The sequence below is a fragment of the Megalopta genalis genome, chromosome 8, assembly GCF_051020955.1.
Source record: "Megalopta genalis isolate 19385.01 chromosome 8, iyMegGena1_principal, whole genome shotgun sequence".
NCBI lineage: Eukaryota > Metazoa > Arthropoda > Insecta > Hymenoptera > Halictidae > Megalopta > Megalopta genalis.
The window spans coordinates 9972129-9992118 of record NC_135020.1 but is presented as its reverse complement, the minus strand read 5'-3'; the positions used below and the strand labels follow the sequence as shown (position 1 = coordinate 9992118).

The window sequence follows — 19990 nt, the reverse complement described above, 5'->3', positions numbered from 1 at the left end:
TTTTTATCAATGATTTAGATTGTCTTTATTGATTTCCGTCGCACGAATTAGAAATATGATATAAGTATTCGTATTAGCATTTACGTGAAACACGAATGCATTTCACTGTAACATCTTTTCATAAGAAAACTAAGTAACTTTATGTACGCGTACTATTGTATTTTAAGTTTCTTGCTCCTGTTGCTGTTTGTATTTTGCTCGCTTTCAATGGACCAATAAGAATCGTGCCTTTTCGCACGAATGAAGTTTGGCGCGCAACCTTTTAGAATCCCCGGTGTAATGTTTCCGTAAAATATTCCCGAAATTTGTTGATAACTTGTTAATCTCCGCTTATTTATTCGGTATGGAACTGATAGAAGAATATCAGGAACTTATCGAACGTGATGCAACTGAAATTTCTTGGTTATTCAAATTCTTGCCAGCATTCTGTTACATTACAAGCGCGGTCACTGGATACATTTGCAGCATATTATTCTACGTAAAATGGGTATTCAATATATTTCGTTTCTGTATCTTCAAACGTTTTCGAAGTAAACAAAATTTTTAATTTAAAATATTGTAGCATCACGCCTTCGACGATAACTGTCCACTTTGGGCAAATTCCGTCCTTATGATCCCTATGGAATCAGATTGGAATCAGATAGTTGATGAGGACAGCATGAATTTGATTAATACAAATTGGATGGATCAAATTGTGATCCATTATGATTACAACTATATATGTAAAATATATTTTATAACTTGTTTCTTGTCCTGCATATTCGGGATTATATGGTCCATTATGTTTTTAATATGTGGAAAAGGTGGATATGATGTATCATCAATGTAAGTTACTAATTAGCTGACACAACTGTTAATGATAATGCACAGATATGTATAACATATTATGTAGATATGAGGTTCCATGGAGTATTGTATTTCCTGCAACAATTTTTAATATGATATTTGCATTAATTACAACATATGCTGTTATAAATCTGGCAGAAGGATATTTCATATTCAGCCAGAGCTTAAAAAGTGTTTACACTGCAATAAGCATTACTAATAAAATACCGAAACTTATAAGGTAAAAGACATCAATTATAATAATTTATAAGTTATTTAATGAAAACAATATTCATTTGCAGTGAATGTGAAATTATACAAAAATATTTACAACATAACATCCGTGACTATGATCTATGTAAATTATTCTCTTGGCTGCAGGTTACATCTCGTAGAACTTAAAATAATTTAATATTAAAATATAATCCGATATTAATATATGTATTATGTATCTTTAAGGTTCTTTCATACATAATGATGTGGAGTTGGTTAGGGGGATTGGCGATATTAATTTTTAGAATAGTAAGGGTTAGTGATTTTAAATTATTAAAGATTAGGATCTATGAAGTTACAGCTGATTTTGTGCCAGAAAATATCGATAAAACCGAGCTAAAAGATAACAAGAAAACGGACAAAGAAAAAATAAAATAATTATTTGTATATTAAAAATTGTTTATTTTTTATGTTCCATATACTTGTATATGAACAATTCATATTGCATGCATGTATGAAAATGTATAAAAATAGATTTATTCGATTTATAAATTTATCTAAAGTGCCACTAATATAAATAAATAACAGATTATAATAACTTCTTTAATAACTCTGTGCCTTAGTACTGTTATGTAGATTGAATATTCCTATATTAGGCAAGAGAATAAGTTGTACATATACTTCACACTCTTAAAAAAATTGTTAGTGACATATATATATGTATAAACTACTATTATAATTATTATATTTTAAACATATAAATCAATAATATATTTTACATTGCTTCCCTAACATTATGTATAATATAATCACTTTATAAAAGATTTTCTATGAATGACATCTTCTTTTATTTAGTTCAAAATTTATTTTAACAAAACTTATGTTATTTCTTTGATTTCCTATAACACTCTTATGGTCATCTTAAAAATTTAAATCCTGTAACTACTTCTTTAGATTGATACCACCGGTAAGGAATATTTTCAATGTCCTCATTTAAATTGTTCAAGAATTCTCTGTTGCTATCTTTCTTACTGTTAGACTCGGACGACAGGTCATTATAAATCTTTACTAGATGGATACAGTTGCAGTCCATATTTATGTGATTATTATTGTGTAATTTAAATGTAAAACAATTAGCATTTTTTACTGGAAGTGTATAGTGCGGTTTTGGTAAGAAAAACTCAGAAACTGAGTTTCCATCACTTTTTTCTATTAACACAAAGGTGTTTGTGAGGCTCATTGGTGAAGATATTGCATCTTGAAAATCTGAACACTCTAACATGGACCTAAAAATTCATTTCAAATATAGTTTAAACAACGCCGAATGTTAACAGAAGAGTTATTAACTATTGTTTTACTGACCTCATTAGATTTAACAAAGGTTTCCTAGACGCGTGTTTATATTCGCAATGCTGCCGGCTATTGAGAATGTCCAATGGAAATTCTAATCTAATTTGCAGCTTTGGCGACATTATGGTGGCACCAATGAGTATAGCAATCCCTTTAACTTTGCAGTTATTAAGATGAAATTGCGAGCTCAATTGTTCCGACGTGTCTTTCATAGACTTCAATAATGCTTTTATGGAAGATGAATTTCTATCCGTTGCTTTCATATTAATTTGCAATTGAGTCAACGAGTCGTACGTAAACGGTATCTGTTGCTTCTGATACAAAATATATTTTAAAAGTTCTATCACTAGTTTCACACAACCATCACTTGTCAAAGGTTCGTCCAATTTAACATTAATATCCATTTTGACTCTCGTCTTTTTTTGATCACGCTTTGAAACTCGAAACAATCCGGCGCATAACCTGTTTCAAACAAAACGTTTCGTTGAAATATTACTCTTTCGAATTTGCGAAAACACGTTTCATGTTTTTTTCATGATAAGAAGCGTGTCAATTACATTACAAGCAATATTAAGAATAATATTATTTAAAATTATGTTGTCAATAGACCGCAGTTATAATCGCGTCATGTACTAATGAAAAATGAAAATTAACCTTGCTCAGACAAGAAGTATGTATGTATTCATTGTACAATGTGTATGAGCATACGTGTATGTATACGTGTAGTACAGTTACTCTTCCTCCCTAAGCAAGCGTTTGTACCTCCGCCATTTTTACTACGCATTCAATCTGTAATGAATTCTGTCTTAGCGCTGAATCGTCAGCCAATCAAAGCAAAGAAATTTCTGTACCCGTCTGCATCAAGAAGTCCCAAGAAGGCCCAGAGTCGTGCAGGAGTTAGAGCTATATACACACTAGTGTACACACGTATATATATAGTATATAATGTAAAGTTATATGTCTGTATACATTCCTACAGTGACTAAAGCTCATATCGCAGTGCAATCATAACAAAATTTTAATTTTATCCAACTACAGTTTAATTGTGTTTTAGTATTTTAGTATTTAGTGGTGAATGAGGGGAAATTAATCTGCATAATAAAATTTTAATGAATCTGTAGGATAGTATAGTAATGCTTCACCATAATAAGCATTTTTATCCCCACCATTTTAATGCGCATCCAGCTCCGCGCAGCTGCTTTGGAAAGAGAACGAAACGAGCGGGAATATGGCGAGTGTCCACACAGACGAGAAACCTATCCGTCTCACTTTATCGTGCTTGCGGTCTCACTCTTTTCGCGCATGCGTACGCCTGGCGCTCCATCTGAAACGCATGGCGCGATATTCGACTTGTACTTTTCGTGCTGTTGGATTCTCGACCACACAGTTCAGCGTATTTACGGATGCCTGAAACGGCGATAATTTCTACAATTATTAAAATTATCGAAAACCCGTAAGCTATATTTTAGATATAATACTTTCTACTTTGTGAATCTACAAAATTTTATTAATTCAGCCATCCCAGTACTCGTCACCTGTGACAAGTCACTTGTCGACCTGCGAAACATCAACCAATCAGAGAAAAGCAATGTCTTTTCCTACCCCCATATTTTTAGGCGCTTAGCTTCCGGTCTCCGACTCGAATTGCATTCAAAACAAACTCCGACTTGCATTCATAACAAAATTTTCATTTTATTTAACTACAGTTTAATTGTGTTTTAGTATTTTTGTTAGTAGGTATGTACTTAATAATGAATGAGAGGAAATTGATCTGTATAATAAAATTTTAATGAATCTATAGGACAGTTATAACAAATTGTATCGGACAGTGTAAACAAGTGTTTTAACTTTTGTGTAAAATTCCTTAACTTGCTGGTGCGGTGGATACGTAGTATATGCACGTAGTTTCACAGGCGGGCACTCGGAGCGTTAGAGTTTTGCGCGAGTTACGCTCTGCACCGTGCATGGTTAGCGGCCGTTTCCGCTTTGACTCCTCCCGTAAACAAAATAAAAGTAGAGAACGCTCTCGAAGGACAGAGTTTTTTGCTCGAAGTCAGGACCGTGTGGCGCGAACGCGCGTAGTTGACCGCGAATCGTATTTTGCGCGGTAGATCTGGCTGCTTACCAAGTGCTAGTCTAGTTGCCTTTTCCTTGTCGAGCAAGCGTTGCGTATTTATATATTGTTTCCTCTTTTTTAATAAGGTTACGTTTAATTGTTACATTCCATGTGTGTGTTTAATCCCGATGATAGTGTCTGCCGCCGCGTGTTGGTCAGGTTACGGACGCAAGGGAAATCGCAATAAGGAGATTCAGAACAATAGAACTCGCAACCTCTAAAGTGAAGGTACACGTCGTATTCACCGTTATTCTTCGGCTACATCAGACCATCGAACTGCATACAAACAGACAAAAATGGCGGAGGTAAAGTCGCGGCGCCTCGCGCAAACAGAAGATTTATCAAATGTTGAGTTTGAAACCAGTGAAGATGTGGAGGTCATTCCGACATTTGATAACATGGGACTCAGGGATGAATTGTTACGAGGAATCTACGCCTACGGTATTATAATAATTCTATATTTTTGCGTAGCATGTAAACATAACCTATCTGCTTAGTGTTTGTTTGACACGTATGTGTTTTACACGCACACGAAGACGTCATTGATAGTCACTATTAGTTTCATTTCGTTAATATTATTCTCATTTACTCGTAATTCTTATAGACATAATATTTTTATTATAGGTTTCGAGAAACCGTCAGCGATTCAACAAAGATCTATCAAACCTATAATGAAAGGACGAGATGTGATTGCACAAGCCCAATCGGGTACAGGAAAGACGGCAACATTCTCGATTGCTATACTACAGTCTTTAGATACACAAGTTCGAGAAACGCAAGTCCTGGTTCTTTCGCCTACGAGAGAATTAGCGACTCAAATACAGAAGGTTATTCTGGCATTGGGAGATTTTATGAATGTACAGTGTCATGCATGTATCGGAGGTACCAATCTAGGAGAAGACATTAGAAAATTAGATTATGGACAACATGTTGTATCTGGAACACCTGGCAGAGTATTTGGTAAATATATAACATAGTTAACAAAGCCGACGTTACAAACGTAAAATAGATATATGGATAATTCTATGATATTTTCAGATATGATAAAAAGAAGAGTTCTCAGGACAAGGGCAATTAAGATGCTAGTCCTTGACGAGTCAGATGAAATGTTAAACAAAGGTTTTAAGGAACAAATTTATGATGTATATAGATATTTGCCACCTGCGACACAAGTAGTATTAGTATCGGCTACATTACCTCATGAAATCCTTGAAATGACCAGTAAATTTATGACAGATCCAGTTCGTATTTTAGTTAAACGGTAAGATACAGCTTTATAGATTCAACTTTGAATAATTGTTTCAATAGTAATAATTCATGATTAATTGCAGTGATGAATTGACATTGGAAGGAATAAAGCAGTTCTTTGTCGCTGTAGAAAGAGAAGAATGGAAATTTGATACGTTATGCGATTTGTACGATACACTGACAATAACACAGGCTGTAATATTTTGCAACACCAAGCGGAAAGTAGATTGGTTGACAGAAAAAATGAGAGAAGCTAATTTTACAGTCTGCTCAATGCATGGCGACATGCCTCAGAAAGAAAGGGACAATATTATGAAGGAGTTCAGATCTGGTCAAAGGTATGTTCACTAACGTACATTACTGTAAATAAAATGTTGTATGATATTTACAATATTTTTTTATTTTACAGTCGTGTACTAATAACAACTGATGTCTGGGCAAGAGGAATAGACGTGCAACAAGTATCGCTTGTAATCAATTATGACTTACCCAACAATCGTGAGTTATACATTCATAGAATAGGTCGGTCAGGTCGTTTTGGCAGAAAGGGTGTTTCTATAAATTTTGTTAAAACCGACGACATCAGGATTCTGCGAGACATTGAACAATATTATTCCACACAAATTGACGAGATGCCAATGAATGTAGCGGATTTAATATAAATATTAGACTAAACGACTGTATTAACTAAGAATTTAAACAAAAACTCCCCTGTTTTTTCTGCATTACTTTATTTATAAAAAAAGAAAAAAGTTTGGAACCTTTTGAAGATTGTAATTAAGTATACACATGTGCATATTTTCAGTCTTCAAAAGTTTTGTATCAGATGTCGTACTTATTGTTAACTTAAGTATAATGTATAATATGTATAATACAATGTATAGTTAACTTAAATGTAATTTGTATTACAATTTTTATATTGTATTACATCTAACACAATAAATAGAGTTATGACAGGAAGAAACTACAGTATTTATTATTGTTGTGTAGAATATATGTGTATTGCTGAGAATAATGCTTTGATATGTAGATGCATATTGTTTACTAAAGTAAAAGTAAAAGTACACTTGCTGTTAGAAGACCTCATACTACTGAACTGAAATAATCAATAACTGGTTTCCCAGTTTAGATGGCAGCAGAGCAGTGTTTTGATTTAACATCTCACAAACATTAATCGGAAATTTAATTACACAGTAAAATTCTACTTGCTCTGTACGAAAAATTATCTTCTTTTTTTTAAACATGAACTGCAAGTATAATACTGTGCAAAATCTTATACATTGTCCACATCAGAATGTTTGATTTGGTAGTGGACTCAGTGTCAATATTTACTAATAAAAGGATAAAATGTGAATATAACAACATATATTTTTATAAAATTGAATACTTCAGTAATAAATTGTAAGTAAAGTACAATGTGAAACAATCATTATAGAGATAGAAATTGAAAAGTATGGAAGCACAAGAAGATTGCACTGTTCGAAGAGGACAGCCAATTCGTCGTTATCAAAATGATTATAAGTCTGAAGGGCATACATCAACCAGTAAGTAATAATATTATTTACTCAAAAAAAGTCATTTCAAATGTATGTTAATGTTCATTTCTTTCAGCAATGATGGGTAATCAACCTCAATATTTGAATGTAGGTAGACCCACTGTTCGAATAGCTGTTTACTTGATGACTGGAATGTTTTTAACAATGGACATTGAGCAAAATTTTACCGCACAACAAATTCTGGCAATAATACAATCCGAGGGAGAACTAGGATTAACCAGAGCTTCGTTGCTTACTGGCCAAACAGTGTTCGCTTTGTGGCTTTGTTCTTCCAGCTTAGAAGTTCAACTACGACCAAATCACAAACCTATAGAACTAGCTGCAAAATGGAATCGTTTAGTAAGAAAATACAGTTCTCAAAGTGAGGAGCGTGGTGAGGAACCTTTATTGTTTCTTCGAAGGAATGTATTCCTTTCTAGGGCAGATGAGGAACAAATAAAAGAAGCTAAAGTATTGGAATTATTGTACGCAGAAGCTAGAAATAACGTACTACAAGGTAAAAGTATCTATGTTAGAAACCCTATTGATCCACAGAAGTCATGAAGAAAAGAACTAATTTTAGCATATTCATTAGGACGATATCCATGCGAAGGACAAGCAAGATATGCAAGTTTGGGTGCCCTGCAAGCCCGTATTGAGTTAGGACCGTACAACCCACAAACTCACACATTAGCGTTTTTCAGACGACATCGTGGTAGATTCCTACCTCACCATTACACTTCTCCTAGTTTATTATTAGGATTAGGTCTGGGACTAGGATTAGTGGGAGGAAAAGGAGCACCAGAGGCACGTCTGCTTGAACAGTACAAGCGGATACCTAATCATACAGGAACTAACGCGAATTCAAGAAAGCTTATCAGAAAATACTTGGAGTTCTGTTGGAGTTTACCGTGTTATGGCGCGGCGTTTTTTCAAGGACAAATCGAGCGACCTGTGAGAGGTTTAGCGTCATGGATCACAAATCGTGATATGCAAGTTCTAATAGCTATTAATTCTTCAGGAGTGTACATCGTGGATGACATGCAATGTGTAAGGAATTTTAATTTTTGCATGTACAAAAGAAATTCATAAATTTAATATCTACTTTCGTACAGAGCTTGTTATTGGGCCTGAGATATTCAGAACTCAGTTGGGAAATGGCGAAGCCTTCCGACGAAGGTAATTTGGACTGCCTGCCTTGTCTATTTCTACAGTTTCCGGTGCGAGAAAACGGAGCACGTGTTTATAAAATTCTACAAGTATTCTCGAGACAAGTATGATTTATTTCTTCTAAATTGTGAAATGTGTACAAAAGAGTTATTGAAAAAGTTCAATTATTTTTAGGCAATAATGATGGATACGTTAATATCTGGATTTGCTGAGGAACACCGCCGACACGGTGCTAATGGAGACGTTGCGCACGTTGAACGTTTAACTGATCATTCAATAGGTTCGAACACAGGCAGCTTCACGAACAAACTTAGCAAATTTACATTGGCCACCTTCGACGACGAAGGTACTGATGTAGGAAGTATTACATTTTACTAATAAATCCGTAATATTTATTATTAAAAATGTATTTCAGGCCGTTGTATCGGACAAATGGGTTCTTGGTCTTTTCAATAAATATTCTTGTTTATATCAACAGTTGAATTTCGTTTCTAAATTATACCGCAAAATACGCGCCCCGGAGGATCGCTAAATGCGTACTTTGTTTTAAGTGATCCACCAACATTTTGTACTTTTCCGGAACTAAATTTCTGTGACGTGTCAGCTGGGTTTCTAAAGTTATCATGTCGAAATTAATTTTATTCATTTCATCTAGTATTTCTTCTTCCTCTTCGTGGGTTAATTCCTCGCCCTGCGCAAAAAGTTTATATGAATTATTCGTTCATATATAAACTGTATATAAATCATTTCACGAAAAGTAAGAACAAGTTTTACTTGGAATATCAGTTTTTGTTGCAAGCCCGTAACTTTCTGCGAACATTCTTCAAATTTCTGTAAAATTTTGTTTGCTCTGCGCACAAGTACTTGTTTATAGTCGTTAAGGCATTGGAGTTGTAGCGATTGTGCCTCTTGTTTGGATAATTCCTCTGGATTTCCCAATCGTGCCAAAAATGGTTTCAGATAATCCACGATGTCCATCGAAGATTTTTCAATGTGCACAAGTGACCAGTCCTACCATCCAACAAGTAAAAACATAAAGTGATGAAATTAACAAAGATTTCTCATTTGATTGTTTCTGTACCATAATCTCGGACATAGATTCTTCGTCTCTGGTCCTACTGAATATAGATACTAATAACTTCGGCGATAAATACTCGTCATCTCTGATTTTTAGGAAGTTAAACACTTCAACTTCAGCACCCCTGACGGACATTGTAGATTGATCTTCCTCTTTAAGTTGCGTGTCCAGTTCGCAAAATAATTCGTAAACTTTTTCGTGCTCATTCGAAGGCTGTGCGAAAAACAATAAGATGGAAATACATTTTCGTTAAAAATTATCGTGTTATAAAAATTGTTTAGAAAGACCGACATTATATCCTTGTGTCATGTTAGGCTTTAATTTTAATCGGTCCCCTCTTTCCGCCAGCGGTGGTTTTATAAACATTCTACTAGCTCTGCTATATTGTCCAGTTTCATAATGGTACAAGAGCCGTATTTCATTTTCGTCGATAGCAAACTCACGGGTTGCTATATTTTTATTGCTTTTGATCGTTTCATCTCTGTGAAACTCTTCAATGATTTTCTGTAATTTAAGTAATGTACTATAGATCCCTGATTAATCATAAGATACAACATTCTACTATACCGATATGTGCCGGTAATGGATGTCCTCGGTATTGCGAATACTTTTTTCTGGCGAAAATGCCGCGTATCTGTTTTCAAACCGTTAAGAACTTTAACTTTACCATTCAATCGAATTATAAACTATTTTACTTCTGTACCTGTAATGTAGAAAATCGTCTCGATCGATAAAATATTGTTTTACATAAGTGGGGTGCATTTCCAATCGTGACAGTCCATCCAACCGTGCGACATGATAAAATTCCAAAATACGTTCCGCGTCCACTGTATTTGGATCATTTGAAAAATAGCGATGTTCTGTAAATTTTACCATCAAGAGATAAAGAAGAAAATTAATCAACATCTTTGAATTTCGCATAATACCTTTGCATTGATCCGGCCGGCCTCTCTGATAGAAATCAATCACAGAATAGTTCGTCAGATCTTTTTTACACTCCACAAGATTGTCTGATCTATTCGCGTAAATTTCTTGAATCTCTATACAATTTAGGTAACTATAATCATCGTATTTAGCGATTCGTTGTATTAAACCGTCTAATTGCAAATACGGCGTGAAAAGTTCAACCTTCGTCTTTTTGTAGAACATCGTTTTCCTGCCATTTGGATATCGTTTCTCAAATTCTGAAATATTTTATTGCAATATATATTAGCTAATTTATAATATATTATATAATATAATATATTATATAATTATAATAAATATACAATAAATAATAATTAATATTATTATATATAATATAAACATAGAGTGTTTAAACCTTCGTCACTGATCTGTATCTCTTGCACGTAGGAAATCGGCATATCCAGATGTTTCTCTTGCAATATCGCCGTATCTTCATCGATAGCCTCTCCTATTCCGCGCATTGCAAACGGTTCTCCAGGAAGCATGTGCTCCCATAGTTCCAGCCTCGTCAAGTCCCATTCTATGTCCGAGCACGTTTGCGAAAACGGCTGCAGGTTCACCCAATAATTTTCATCGTTCCATATACTTTCTACACCCAAATACAGTCCATACGTGTTATCATATGTTGGATTGTAGGATACACCGGTGGATGGTTCAATGAAAAGCGGCCCAGAAAACTCTTGGTCTCTTAATCCCCCTAATTCTGGTAAAATTACAACCCAAGCATGTATTCTGTATCCATAATATTTGTCTGGCTGAGGTTGTTCCAGTTCCTAAAATCAAAAATTAATTAAGATTAAGAAAAAGAAAAGAACCAAGCCTAGGGCCAATAATTTATAGAAATTTTAATTACCTCGATTAGTCTTTGTTGCTCCTCTTCCTCTTGTTTCAATTTGTCTTGCAACCGTCTCTGTTCCTCCTCCTTCAATTCCGCTAAAAATTCGCTTTCATATTCTATCGCGGGCTTCAAATCGTACTTCGACACTTCAACTTGTACCGTCGAAGGAAATGCAGGCGGTTCCGGTTGTCGCGCATAGGGGTGCGTAGTTCGAGTCAGATCGCACACAGTTTGCTCCCTGGATGCGTAGCCGCTTACCACGAACGCATTGTAGCCCTGGCCCAGCAGCAAGCTCGTCAAAAATGTCGCGCACTCGAAGCAATTACCCTTCTGGAACTTTTGCATCCAAGTTGGAGTACATAATTTTCTTGGCTGCAAACGATAAAATAGGAATTATCATAAACCGATACAGAAGAAAATCTACACATCGACGGCCGGTAATGGAGAATACTTTCGCAACGACCTCGGCGATTTCGATGAATATTCATGCACTCTGCGTTACCGGTTGTCGTCAAATCATAAAGGATCACCAGTTACCGTTAGCCTCACGTGAAAACGCAGAAGTAATAATAATAACAATACCAAAGAGTAAATACGTCGCGCACACACACGCGCGCGCGCATACACAGTTAGTAATCGTTCACACGAGAAGTATACACATTGAAACATGCCGGCGAGCACGTGGCAGCTCGTGCGTATTCTCGGTCCCTGACCTACGTCACCGTATTATGATCTACGCGTAGAATTTACTGCATCGTGCCGGCGGGAATCGCTGAACGGTACAGAAAGAGAAAGACGAAACAACCGAACAAAAGGTAAAGGGGATCACTGGAACACGGAAAGACGGCGCGTACACGACATTAAGTCCGTGAAAAGGGTCAATCAATCGACGCGTCCCCGCGAAACAGACACCTCCGAATCCATCATTTCTTCGACAATCGTATCGCGATCTCGAGGTTTTGCGCGAGGTTCGTTCGTTTCCGATCAATTTCGAAAGTTCCGAAGGGGCATCGAAAATTATCGAAGGGGCGCTTTCCGCCCTTTCGTGTGTCTTCGGACCGGTGGGAGAGGAGGGGGGGTGGGGGGTGGTGATGGTGAGAGGTCAGTCCTTTTTTGCGAGACGCGTAAGCCTGGGCCAGGGTAGAGCGAGATGGTCAGTGGGTGGTGGCGGCTATCCCTCGACCCCTTCACCCACTTCCGCCCTCTCTGTCCACCCGGACCTAACCTCACCCTACCCTCCGACCCCACCCCCCACTACTCCCCACCGGCTTCCATCACCCTCGGTCCCGTTTCCTCGCCCATTGGCGTTGCCCACCCGCTCGCCCCACGTCCCTCGTCACCCTCGTTCCGCCGCGACCCCTTCAACCGGCACCCACGTGGGACGCAAGACGAGGGTGTGAGGTAGCAGACAACGCGGAGATACCGCTGGCGCGCCGCGCCGTGCCGCGCGGCAGCTGCGCTCAGTGTTTCTCAACCATCAACTTACGTGTCCTGAACGCGATAATTTACAGCCTCGACGGTTCCCGTCGTCTCTCTGCGGCGTGAATATCGCGAGATATACGACACCCGCCGCCGCTATAAATACATCCCCCTATACAGGATTTAACGACACGCCGCCGCGGCTCCGAGAAATTAACAGAGATCGCAGACTTTTCGGTAATCTTCGTTCCCCCCCGGATACGTATCCCGAGGCCGTGGATTTTCCTGGTCGTCGCGTCGCGAATGTTTTTTCGAGCAGGACGACGTGTTCGCGCGTGAAACTACCCGAACACGTTTCGGGTCGACGATTATCTTTCGCCTCTTTCTCCCGATCCGGATCAAAATGTACGATTGTTTCCCGTGTAATACGTAACGAACTTCGTTCCAGATGCAAATGAATCGGTCGATCGCAGATCGGTAAACCCGTTTGCCGATCGGCGAGTCACCGGATCGTGTGTGCGCGCACCATAAATTCCGATATGTATATACGTCTTACTTTCTCGAGGGCGAGCTTGATTCGCTCGCGAGAAGATTCGAAGACTTTCGCATGGCCACGGAACACATCCGTTAAAGCGGATAGAACGACGTCCGAATAGCTCGACGACTCTATCGAACGCGATACACGGTACAGGATTATAACGATCAAGCCGGAAAAATATCGAAAGTTTCGAAGCCCCGAGAGCCTCAAGGTTCGCGCGACCTTTCCCAGATATTATCAGCGCCGATACTTCGATCGCGGGAACCGTGTTTACCGTGGACACAGCCATATGTCGCGGCGCCTCGGTCCGTTACGTGCGGTTAGTTAGAAAGATCGTCGACGGTGCTTTACCGTTATCGTTCAAAAATCATTTGCCCGATTAATAGGACCGGTGAGAGATTTTTCGAACGAATCTAATGCAGACACGGGCTATATATCCAACGTTCACGTATTTACCAAACGGAATCCATCGAGGCGCAGCGATGCTGATTTTCTAATTAATTTTTAACCGGCCCTAAAATTACATCACTTATCTCAACTGTCGATCGGCTGCTTATTTACGCGCGCCGCGTTTACACGAACGCGACCGAACCGTTTCTTTCGGACGCTCGATCGAACGTGGAGGTTATGTCGCCTCGAAATTCGTGATCGTTCCCTTAACCCTTTAACGCACAGTTTTTTTTTGAAAAAACCGGCCAAAAAGAATCAATTCTTGGTGGAGAATTTTGATATACTGCGCTTTTGTTCCATGGAAAAAGGCCATATTTTATTCTCGATTATATTCGAGCGTGAAAAATTATAGCAGCATAAAATGCAACGCCGCTCGAATTATCTCGAGCGTGCACAGTTTGACCTGTTTGGCGCGCTCGAATTAACCCGAGCGTACGAGTTAAGGGGTTAATCTTCGCAAGGATTCGGTTATTCGATTTAATCGAACGATCGAGAGGAATGCGAATAATAATCGAGAATCCGGCAAGTCGGGAAGCGTCGAAAAATAAAAGATCGTATTTTCGTCGAATAGAAACCGGTCGTTCGGCCGTGAAACGTTAGGGAAAACGATCGATTCCGAAAGGACTGGAAATCCTTTAATTCCGTCGTGTACAGAGGCCACCGATAATTCCGCCACTCGGCTCGTCCCGCCCTGGGCCGATCTACGTCCACGGAAGTGGACGTGGCGGACGTGATTTACGCCGAGACGATGCTCGTGGGTATCGGTCCGCGGGGTACATGATCAAAGCGCGACGGTCGAAAGCGCGGATCGAAGCGCTGATTGGTCGGGCTCGGAGCGGGGTGCCGCGAGATAGCGCTTTTCGGGACGCCTCGATGTCGTGCTCGCCGCTGTTGGCCGCCGTATCGAGGACGTTATCCGTGGACGCGACCGGAGTGCTATGTGTGCCTCCACACAGGCGCGCCCGGGGGGGAACACCGACGAGCGTACACCGGATCTTGAGCGTGTTGGCGCGCGCGTTGGGAGATGGAACGACCGAGGGCGAAGGAAAGGAGGAGGGACCGGGAGGAAGGGAGACGGCGATAGAGTGCCGGAGAGAGAGGGAACGCGTCGCGCGGAAAGGGAGCGAGTGAGACCGCGACAGGGAGCGAGGCCTAAATCAGGGGCGATCGCACCGAGCGACGTCGCTATCTCTCTGAATATGCGAACCACTATTTGGCGTCCGCGGCGCGTACCTACCTAGTACCCGGTATTACTAGATACTAGATAGTACCTAGCCCCTGCTGCCGCTTCCTACAGGCTGAACCACGCAACTTACCCGCCGCGTTCTTGCTGCTCCTAGTTCGACGCGCTTTCAAACGGCTATCTATTCTTTCCGCGATTATTTCGCGTCGCGCGACGTCTTCGACATAACCTCACGGTCGCTCGCGCGCGGAACCAACTTTATTCGCTTCTCGTCTACTTTGTCGACGTGATGAAAACACTGACGCATCTTTGGTGTATAACTTGCTTTTTTTCTCTGTTTCACAGAAAACGTCTGGAGCATACCTTCGTAGCCGCGATAGCCGTTTATTTCTGTGTCGCGACCTGTAAGTCTCGAGCAATGAAACTTCCGAGGAACTTCTTTAAACCGTGAATGCTTTCGCCCTTTCGCCAAGACCTTGGAAACCGCGTAGGGTATAGTTTTCGCAACAAAAAGAAGTTTGATACGATGTTAAACGCTGTGATTAGGGATTGAAGAACATTGGCGCAGACAGTTTTTAACCTTAAATTTATGAAAAATTGTCGCGATGCCGCTGTACCGTGGGACGTGTTACAAACAAACTGTACGTGACTTTTCAATGTTACTATATTTTTCGACAGAAACGTAATAGCTGTCCACCCTATCTCGGGCTCACAACACGTGGGTTGCAGGAATAGGGTGGACGTTTATTACCGACCGTTGGCCCATCTCAGACCACAGTATATCATATGCATTAACGAACTATAATGGGTTAGTGTACTGATATATGTATACGTACACGGTTTCAACTCTCTCATACGCTCTTCAAAAATAGTTACAGATCCCGCGATAAACATCGATTCCATTTCGAGTAATACGTTTTAATTTATTGTGTCATCGATCGTTTCTATTTTGCGCGCATCTTAAATAAACGTTATTTAGGGTATGATTTATTATTTAGAACTGTTTGGAACACATTTCGCCACGAAATCAAGTGTACTTTCAATATATTATAATATAATATTTATATTATAGTATATCTTTCAATATATATAATTCAACATAATAACAAAGATATATTTATATTATATCTTTCAATATATATAATTCAATATAATATTTTGGTGTCCCAAAAATGTATCGCAATCCGAAAGTGGCGGGTTCCTCGGGTCTTTCGAAGCAACTTTTTCCTTTACAAAAATGTTCTCCGAGGCACCGTTAACGAGTTATTAACGAGAAACAGTGACCAACGAGAGGCGAGCTCGGCTGGCGCAAGGCGACCGAGCCAATGAGCGGAACCGGGCTTCGCGCGCTGGTTGGCTGGGCCGCCTCGCGTCGGCCGTACTCGATTCTTATTGGTCACTGTTTCTCGTTAATAACTCGTTAACGGTGCCTCGGAGAAAATTTTTGTAAAGGAAGAAGCTGCTTCAAATGATCCGAGGAACAGCCTGGGACAGTTTTTGGGACAACCTGCATGCATCATATTTGGTATCTATTGAACGAACTATTAGAAGATGCTACTAAAATGCGATACGAACACGTTTACCGGTTAGTGGCGGATGCGTTTGGACGAAAGAGAATGCGAACTATTGAGAGAGAGTCATTCCATATTTATAAAAACCGAGCAGTTTCACCGGAGGAGCATAGTCATTGGTCATTGAAGCGGGTAACGATGCATCTAGCAAAGATTGGAACCGTAGTCGACGTGAGACGATCGCGGCGGACGGGACACATGATTCAGCCTGTACACCTTGGCTAGATGCACCATCGGCTATGCGCGTCCCTCCGCGCGAGGAAGCGGAGGACGCCCTACACCAACACACGCGCGCTCCGGTTTACATCTACGCGGTTTACATGCCCTGCGGACCGTGCGCCGAGGCTCCGAACAAGCCGCGGTGCTCGGGCGTCGTGCACAGTGTACACGGTGCCCGGAAAGTTACGAATTCCGAAACTCGGAGCGTCGCGCGATCCCGCCGCGCGTCGGAAGCGAGGGCCGGGCAGGCCGTTCGACCGCGCGCGGGTAGGGGGGGGGGGGACGTTTTATCGCCGCGTCCGCGATTACGGGATGCGAGCCGCGGCCGTCGCCGGGTCCTCGGGAATATTTGCCCGCCGACGGAAGAAAAATATCCGACCGACGAATATCGAATGTTTGCCGTGATATTTAGGATCTATTTATCGGCGTTCCGGGACCCCGGGATAGTCGGAATGGTGAAGCGAGCAGCGAGTTATCGCATCCACAATGAAGGCCGCCGCGCCGGTCTCCGGAGTGAGATTAGACCGGGTAACTACCCGAAACTATTTGCAAGCGTTAAGTTGTCAATCAAACTTATTAGACGCGCCGTTAAATTGCTTAATGCTTATCAGACATTCGTCCCGAGAACTGTAAAAGCTCCTCTTCTTTCTATATCGAAGGGGGGGGGGGGGCGATTACAAAATTAATCTGTATTTTCAGGGATTTTTTATTTATCTGTTCGTTAACAACTTTAATGGCCGCGCGCACGTCTACGCGGTAAAACGTCGCCAGGGGCCGGTGATGTTTATGTAAATCCGTGAAATAACTCAACACGTGCGAACATACACGTAAAACAAAGAAGCAACAACAACAGTGACAACACATTTGATACAACAAGCTTGATATTATTCCTTCGTGTGATAATTATTAAAGCTACGTAGCCTGCAAAACCTACATAACCTACGTAACCTACATACAAACCTACATAATTATTAAAGCGTCACTCAACAACACATTCGATACAACAAGCTTAATATTATTCCTTTGTGTGATAATTATTAAAGCTATGCAGCCTACATAACCTACATAACCTACATACAACCTACGTAATTATTAAAGCGTCACTCACATGTTGTATGAGCTACCATTAAAGCGTTAATACGTTTCGCTCGCCGCCATTTTTCATGTTACTACAGTGTTTCCGTATCGTAATTTTATTCCTACTTCCCTTCCATTTAGTCCGCAAGATTTCAGACCGTTAGCCTTGCCGCTTCGTTTACGTGTACGCGCGAGAGTACGATTCACCTTCGGCACATAATTGAAACATAAAGTAGCGCCGATATAAAGATAATTGCCGAAGACAAGGGTTTAATGTCGCGTTTAACAGGCCGAGCATCGCCGTGTCGTCGTTTTCTATAATTCAGTTGGACGGGAGAAACGATACGATTAATGCGCGTTTAACTTGTTGAGCGGTTATGCCGATTTACTTTCGTAACAGAGTTCGAAGATTCGCGTGTTCTCTCTCTCTCTCGCTCTCTCTTCCCCACCCCCCACCGCCGCCGCCCCGCAAAGTTTTCGTTCGGGGTTTGGCGAGGACGAATAGAAGGCGTGTTTCTATGAAGTTTAAAACTGGGCTCGCGCGCTGGGGGTACTTCCAGTCTTCGTTCTACACAATCAACGGTATAATCCGTTCAGTCGCCCGACGAAGTTACGAACTTGCTGCTCCCTCGGTCCTCCACGAGTGGGAAAGTATTCGGAACAGCTGGTTACGTAAATAGTCGTGATTAACGCGAAGGATCAACAGAATTTCAGTAACAACGATCCGGGGTGGGGTTCCCCTGAATGAAATCGCGTGCCTTTTATCCGCAAATTGTTTGTCCGTCTCCGGCCCGTGACCGTGTCGACTTCAACCTGTTAACCGGGCCAGACGAGAGTTAACACTCGTCATTTGCATTTAATTGCGCCCTCCCACAATTTCTCGTTTCCATTATTATCTCCGCGAAAGTCCCCCGATTGATACACCTACTGTTGCACGCGCATACGAAGCGAAGTCTCGTTTTCTTTTAGAGATGCAAGTTCGCTTTCCTTTTCAACAGGTTGAATCGAATGTTTTTGCATAAATCGGTCGTTCGATGTGCCGACGATATCGGCGAGTTACAATGTAATTTTGTAAAATTTTCGCACTTTTAGCGAAAGGGTTGTATTGTGATTTTGAAAATAATGGGCACTGTACACAGCCGATTTTCACTTATAAAACGTGATCATTGTAGGAAATTATTAAAACGGATAGATAAATATTATTATAACTATGTATATATTGTAAATATTATAATAAATATATTATTGAAACGTTAAATACTTCTTTAATTAATACATAACGACGGAAGAACAAAACTTGCAATATTTACTATTTAGTATTATTTTTATTAGTATTATTCATAGTATTATTTTATCAGTATTTATTTATTTTCATTACATTATTATTATATTTAGTATTCATTATTATACAGGGTGTCCCAAAAATGTCTCGTAATCCGGAAATGGAGGGTTCCCGAGGTGATTTGAAGAAACTTTTTCCTTAGCGAAAATGCAATCCGCGGCTTGGTTCACGAGTTATGGGCGAAAAAACGTTGACCAATGAAAGGCGCACGCGGCGACCCAGCCAACGGGCGCACGAATTCCGCTCATTGGCTCGGCCGCCTCGCGCCAGCTTATCTCGCCTCTCATTGGTCACCGTTTTTCCTTAATAACTTGTAAACAAAGCCTCGGATTGCATTTTCGCCAAGGAAAAAGTTGCTCCGGATGACCTCAGGAACCTTCTACTTCCAGATTGCGAGACATTTTTGGGACAAGAAAACACATCGAAGATTTTACTTTTTGGAAAACCGTAATTTTTACGGGCGAGTCCAAATTTAATATTTTTGCTTGAGACGGGAGGAAAATACCTACAATTATAAATGAATTAATATAAATGAAATCAATAGTTAAATATAAATTAACTTAATAATTAAATATAAACGAAATTGCAAGTGGAAATCGGCTGATTTTTTGAGTGTACGATTTTAATTGATGAAACAAGCAAAGACACGTGGAAAATTGAACAGTTGTGGCGTTCGAACGGCGCGAAAGAAAGGAAAACCGTTCGAATTTATGGTGTACGGAACGACGGGCTCGGTTTACCCGTAAGCTTACGTCACGCGGTTTCAAGGAACTCGAGGGACGATAGACGAAAAAATGCCGGAGATTTCATATGATGATCGTCGAGGAACTATCGGAAACCAGTTTCATGCCG

General features: G+C 40.1%; 5 protein-coding genes across 7 annotated transcripts in view; 3 read left to right on the top strand and 2 right to left on the bottom strand.

Annotated features, from left to right (window-relative positions):
• The first annotated feature begins 47 nt into the window (after window positions 1-47).
• Window positions 48-1494, top strand: LOC117227758 (uncharacterized). Its single transcript, XM_076524197.1, has 4 exons — window positions 48-487; window positions 563-825; window positions 893-1066; window positions 1128-1494. The coding sequence occupies exons 1-4, from the start codon at window positions 344-346 to the stop codon at window positions 1225-1227; spliced, it is 681 nt and encodes a 226-aa protein (XP_076380312.1). The 5' UTR covers window positions 48-343; the 3' UTR covers window positions 1228-1494.
• LOC117227814 (MAD2L1-binding protein) lies at window positions 1477-3187 on the bottom strand. Of its 2 annotated transcripts, XM_033483340.2 has the most exons (3): window positions 3043-3187; window positions 2401-2850; window positions 1477-2324 (listed from the first exon to the last, which is right to left on the bottom strand). In XM_033483340.2, the coding sequence occupies exons 2-3, from the start codon at window positions 2790-2792 to the stop codon at window positions 1955-1957; spliced, it is 762 nt and encodes a 253-aa protein (XP_033339231.2). In that variant the 5' UTR covers window positions 2793-2850; window positions 3043-3187; the 3' UTR covers window positions 1477-1954. The 2 variants fall into 2 exon arrangements, with proteins under 2 accessions (XP_033339231.2, XP_076380311.1); XM_076524196.1 differs by lacking the exon at window positions 3043-3187 and having other exon boundaries at window positions 2401-3036.
• A 1152-nt stretch (window positions 3188-4339) lies between these two features.
• On the top strand, window positions 4340-6716 carry LOC117227813 (eukaryotic initiation factor 4A-III). Its single transcript, XM_076524195.1, has 6 exons — window positions 4340-4495; window positions 4640-4945; window positions 5129-5464; window positions 5543-5765; window positions 5836-6090; window positions 6162-6716. Exons 2-6 carry the CDS (start codon window positions 4801-4803, stop codon window positions 6412-6414), a joined length of 1212 nt encoding a protein of 403 aa, XP_076380310.1. The 5' UTR covers window positions 4340-4495; window positions 4640-4800; the 3' UTR covers window positions 6415-6716.
• A 140-nt stretch (window positions 6717-6856) lies between these two features.
• On the top strand, window positions 6857-8932 carry Bili (FERM domain-containing protein 8 Bili). 2 transcript variants are annotated; one of them, XM_076524194.1, is made up of 7 exons: window positions 6857-7101; window positions 7188-7296; window positions 7364-7804; window positions 7883-8337; window positions 8403-8561; window positions 8632-8803; window positions 8873-8932. In XM_076524194.1, the coding sequence occupies exons 2-7, from the start codon at window positions 7206-7208 to the stop codon at window positions 8911-8913; spliced, it is 1359 nt and encodes a 452-aa protein (XP_076380309.1). In that variant the 5' UTR covers window positions 6857-7101; window positions 7188-7205; the 3' UTR covers window positions 8914-8932. The 2 variants fall into 2 exon arrangements, with proteins under 2 accessions (XP_076380309.1, XP_076380308.1); XM_076524193.1 differs by having other exon boundaries at window positions 6857-7296.
• The window catches only part of LOC117227759 (dynein regulatory complex subunit 7), a 26672-nt gene continuing 15231 nt past the window's right edge, over window positions 8550-19990 (bottom strand). The window contains exons 2-10 of the mRNA XM_033483261.2: window positions 11355-11711; window positions 10857-11274; window positions 10462-10719; window positions 10239-10395; window positions 10103-10169; window positions 9827-10039; window positions 9539-9748; window positions 9232-9468; window positions 8550-9148 (exon numbers count right to left, since the gene is read on the bottom strand). Coding sequence (XP_033339152.2) covers window positions 8954-9148; window positions 9232-9468; window positions 9539-9748; window positions 9827-10039; window positions 10103-10169; window positions 10239-10395; window positions 10462-10719; window positions 10857-11274; window positions 11355-11684 — 2085 coding nt within the window. The 5' untranslated portion in view covers window positions 11685-11711 and the 3' untranslated portion in view covers window positions 8550-8953. The remainder of the gene's footprint in view (window positions 9149-9231; window positions 9469-9538; window positions 9749-9826; window positions 10040-10102; window positions 10170-10238; window positions 10396-10461; window positions 10720-10856; window positions 11275-11354; window positions 11712-19990) is intronic.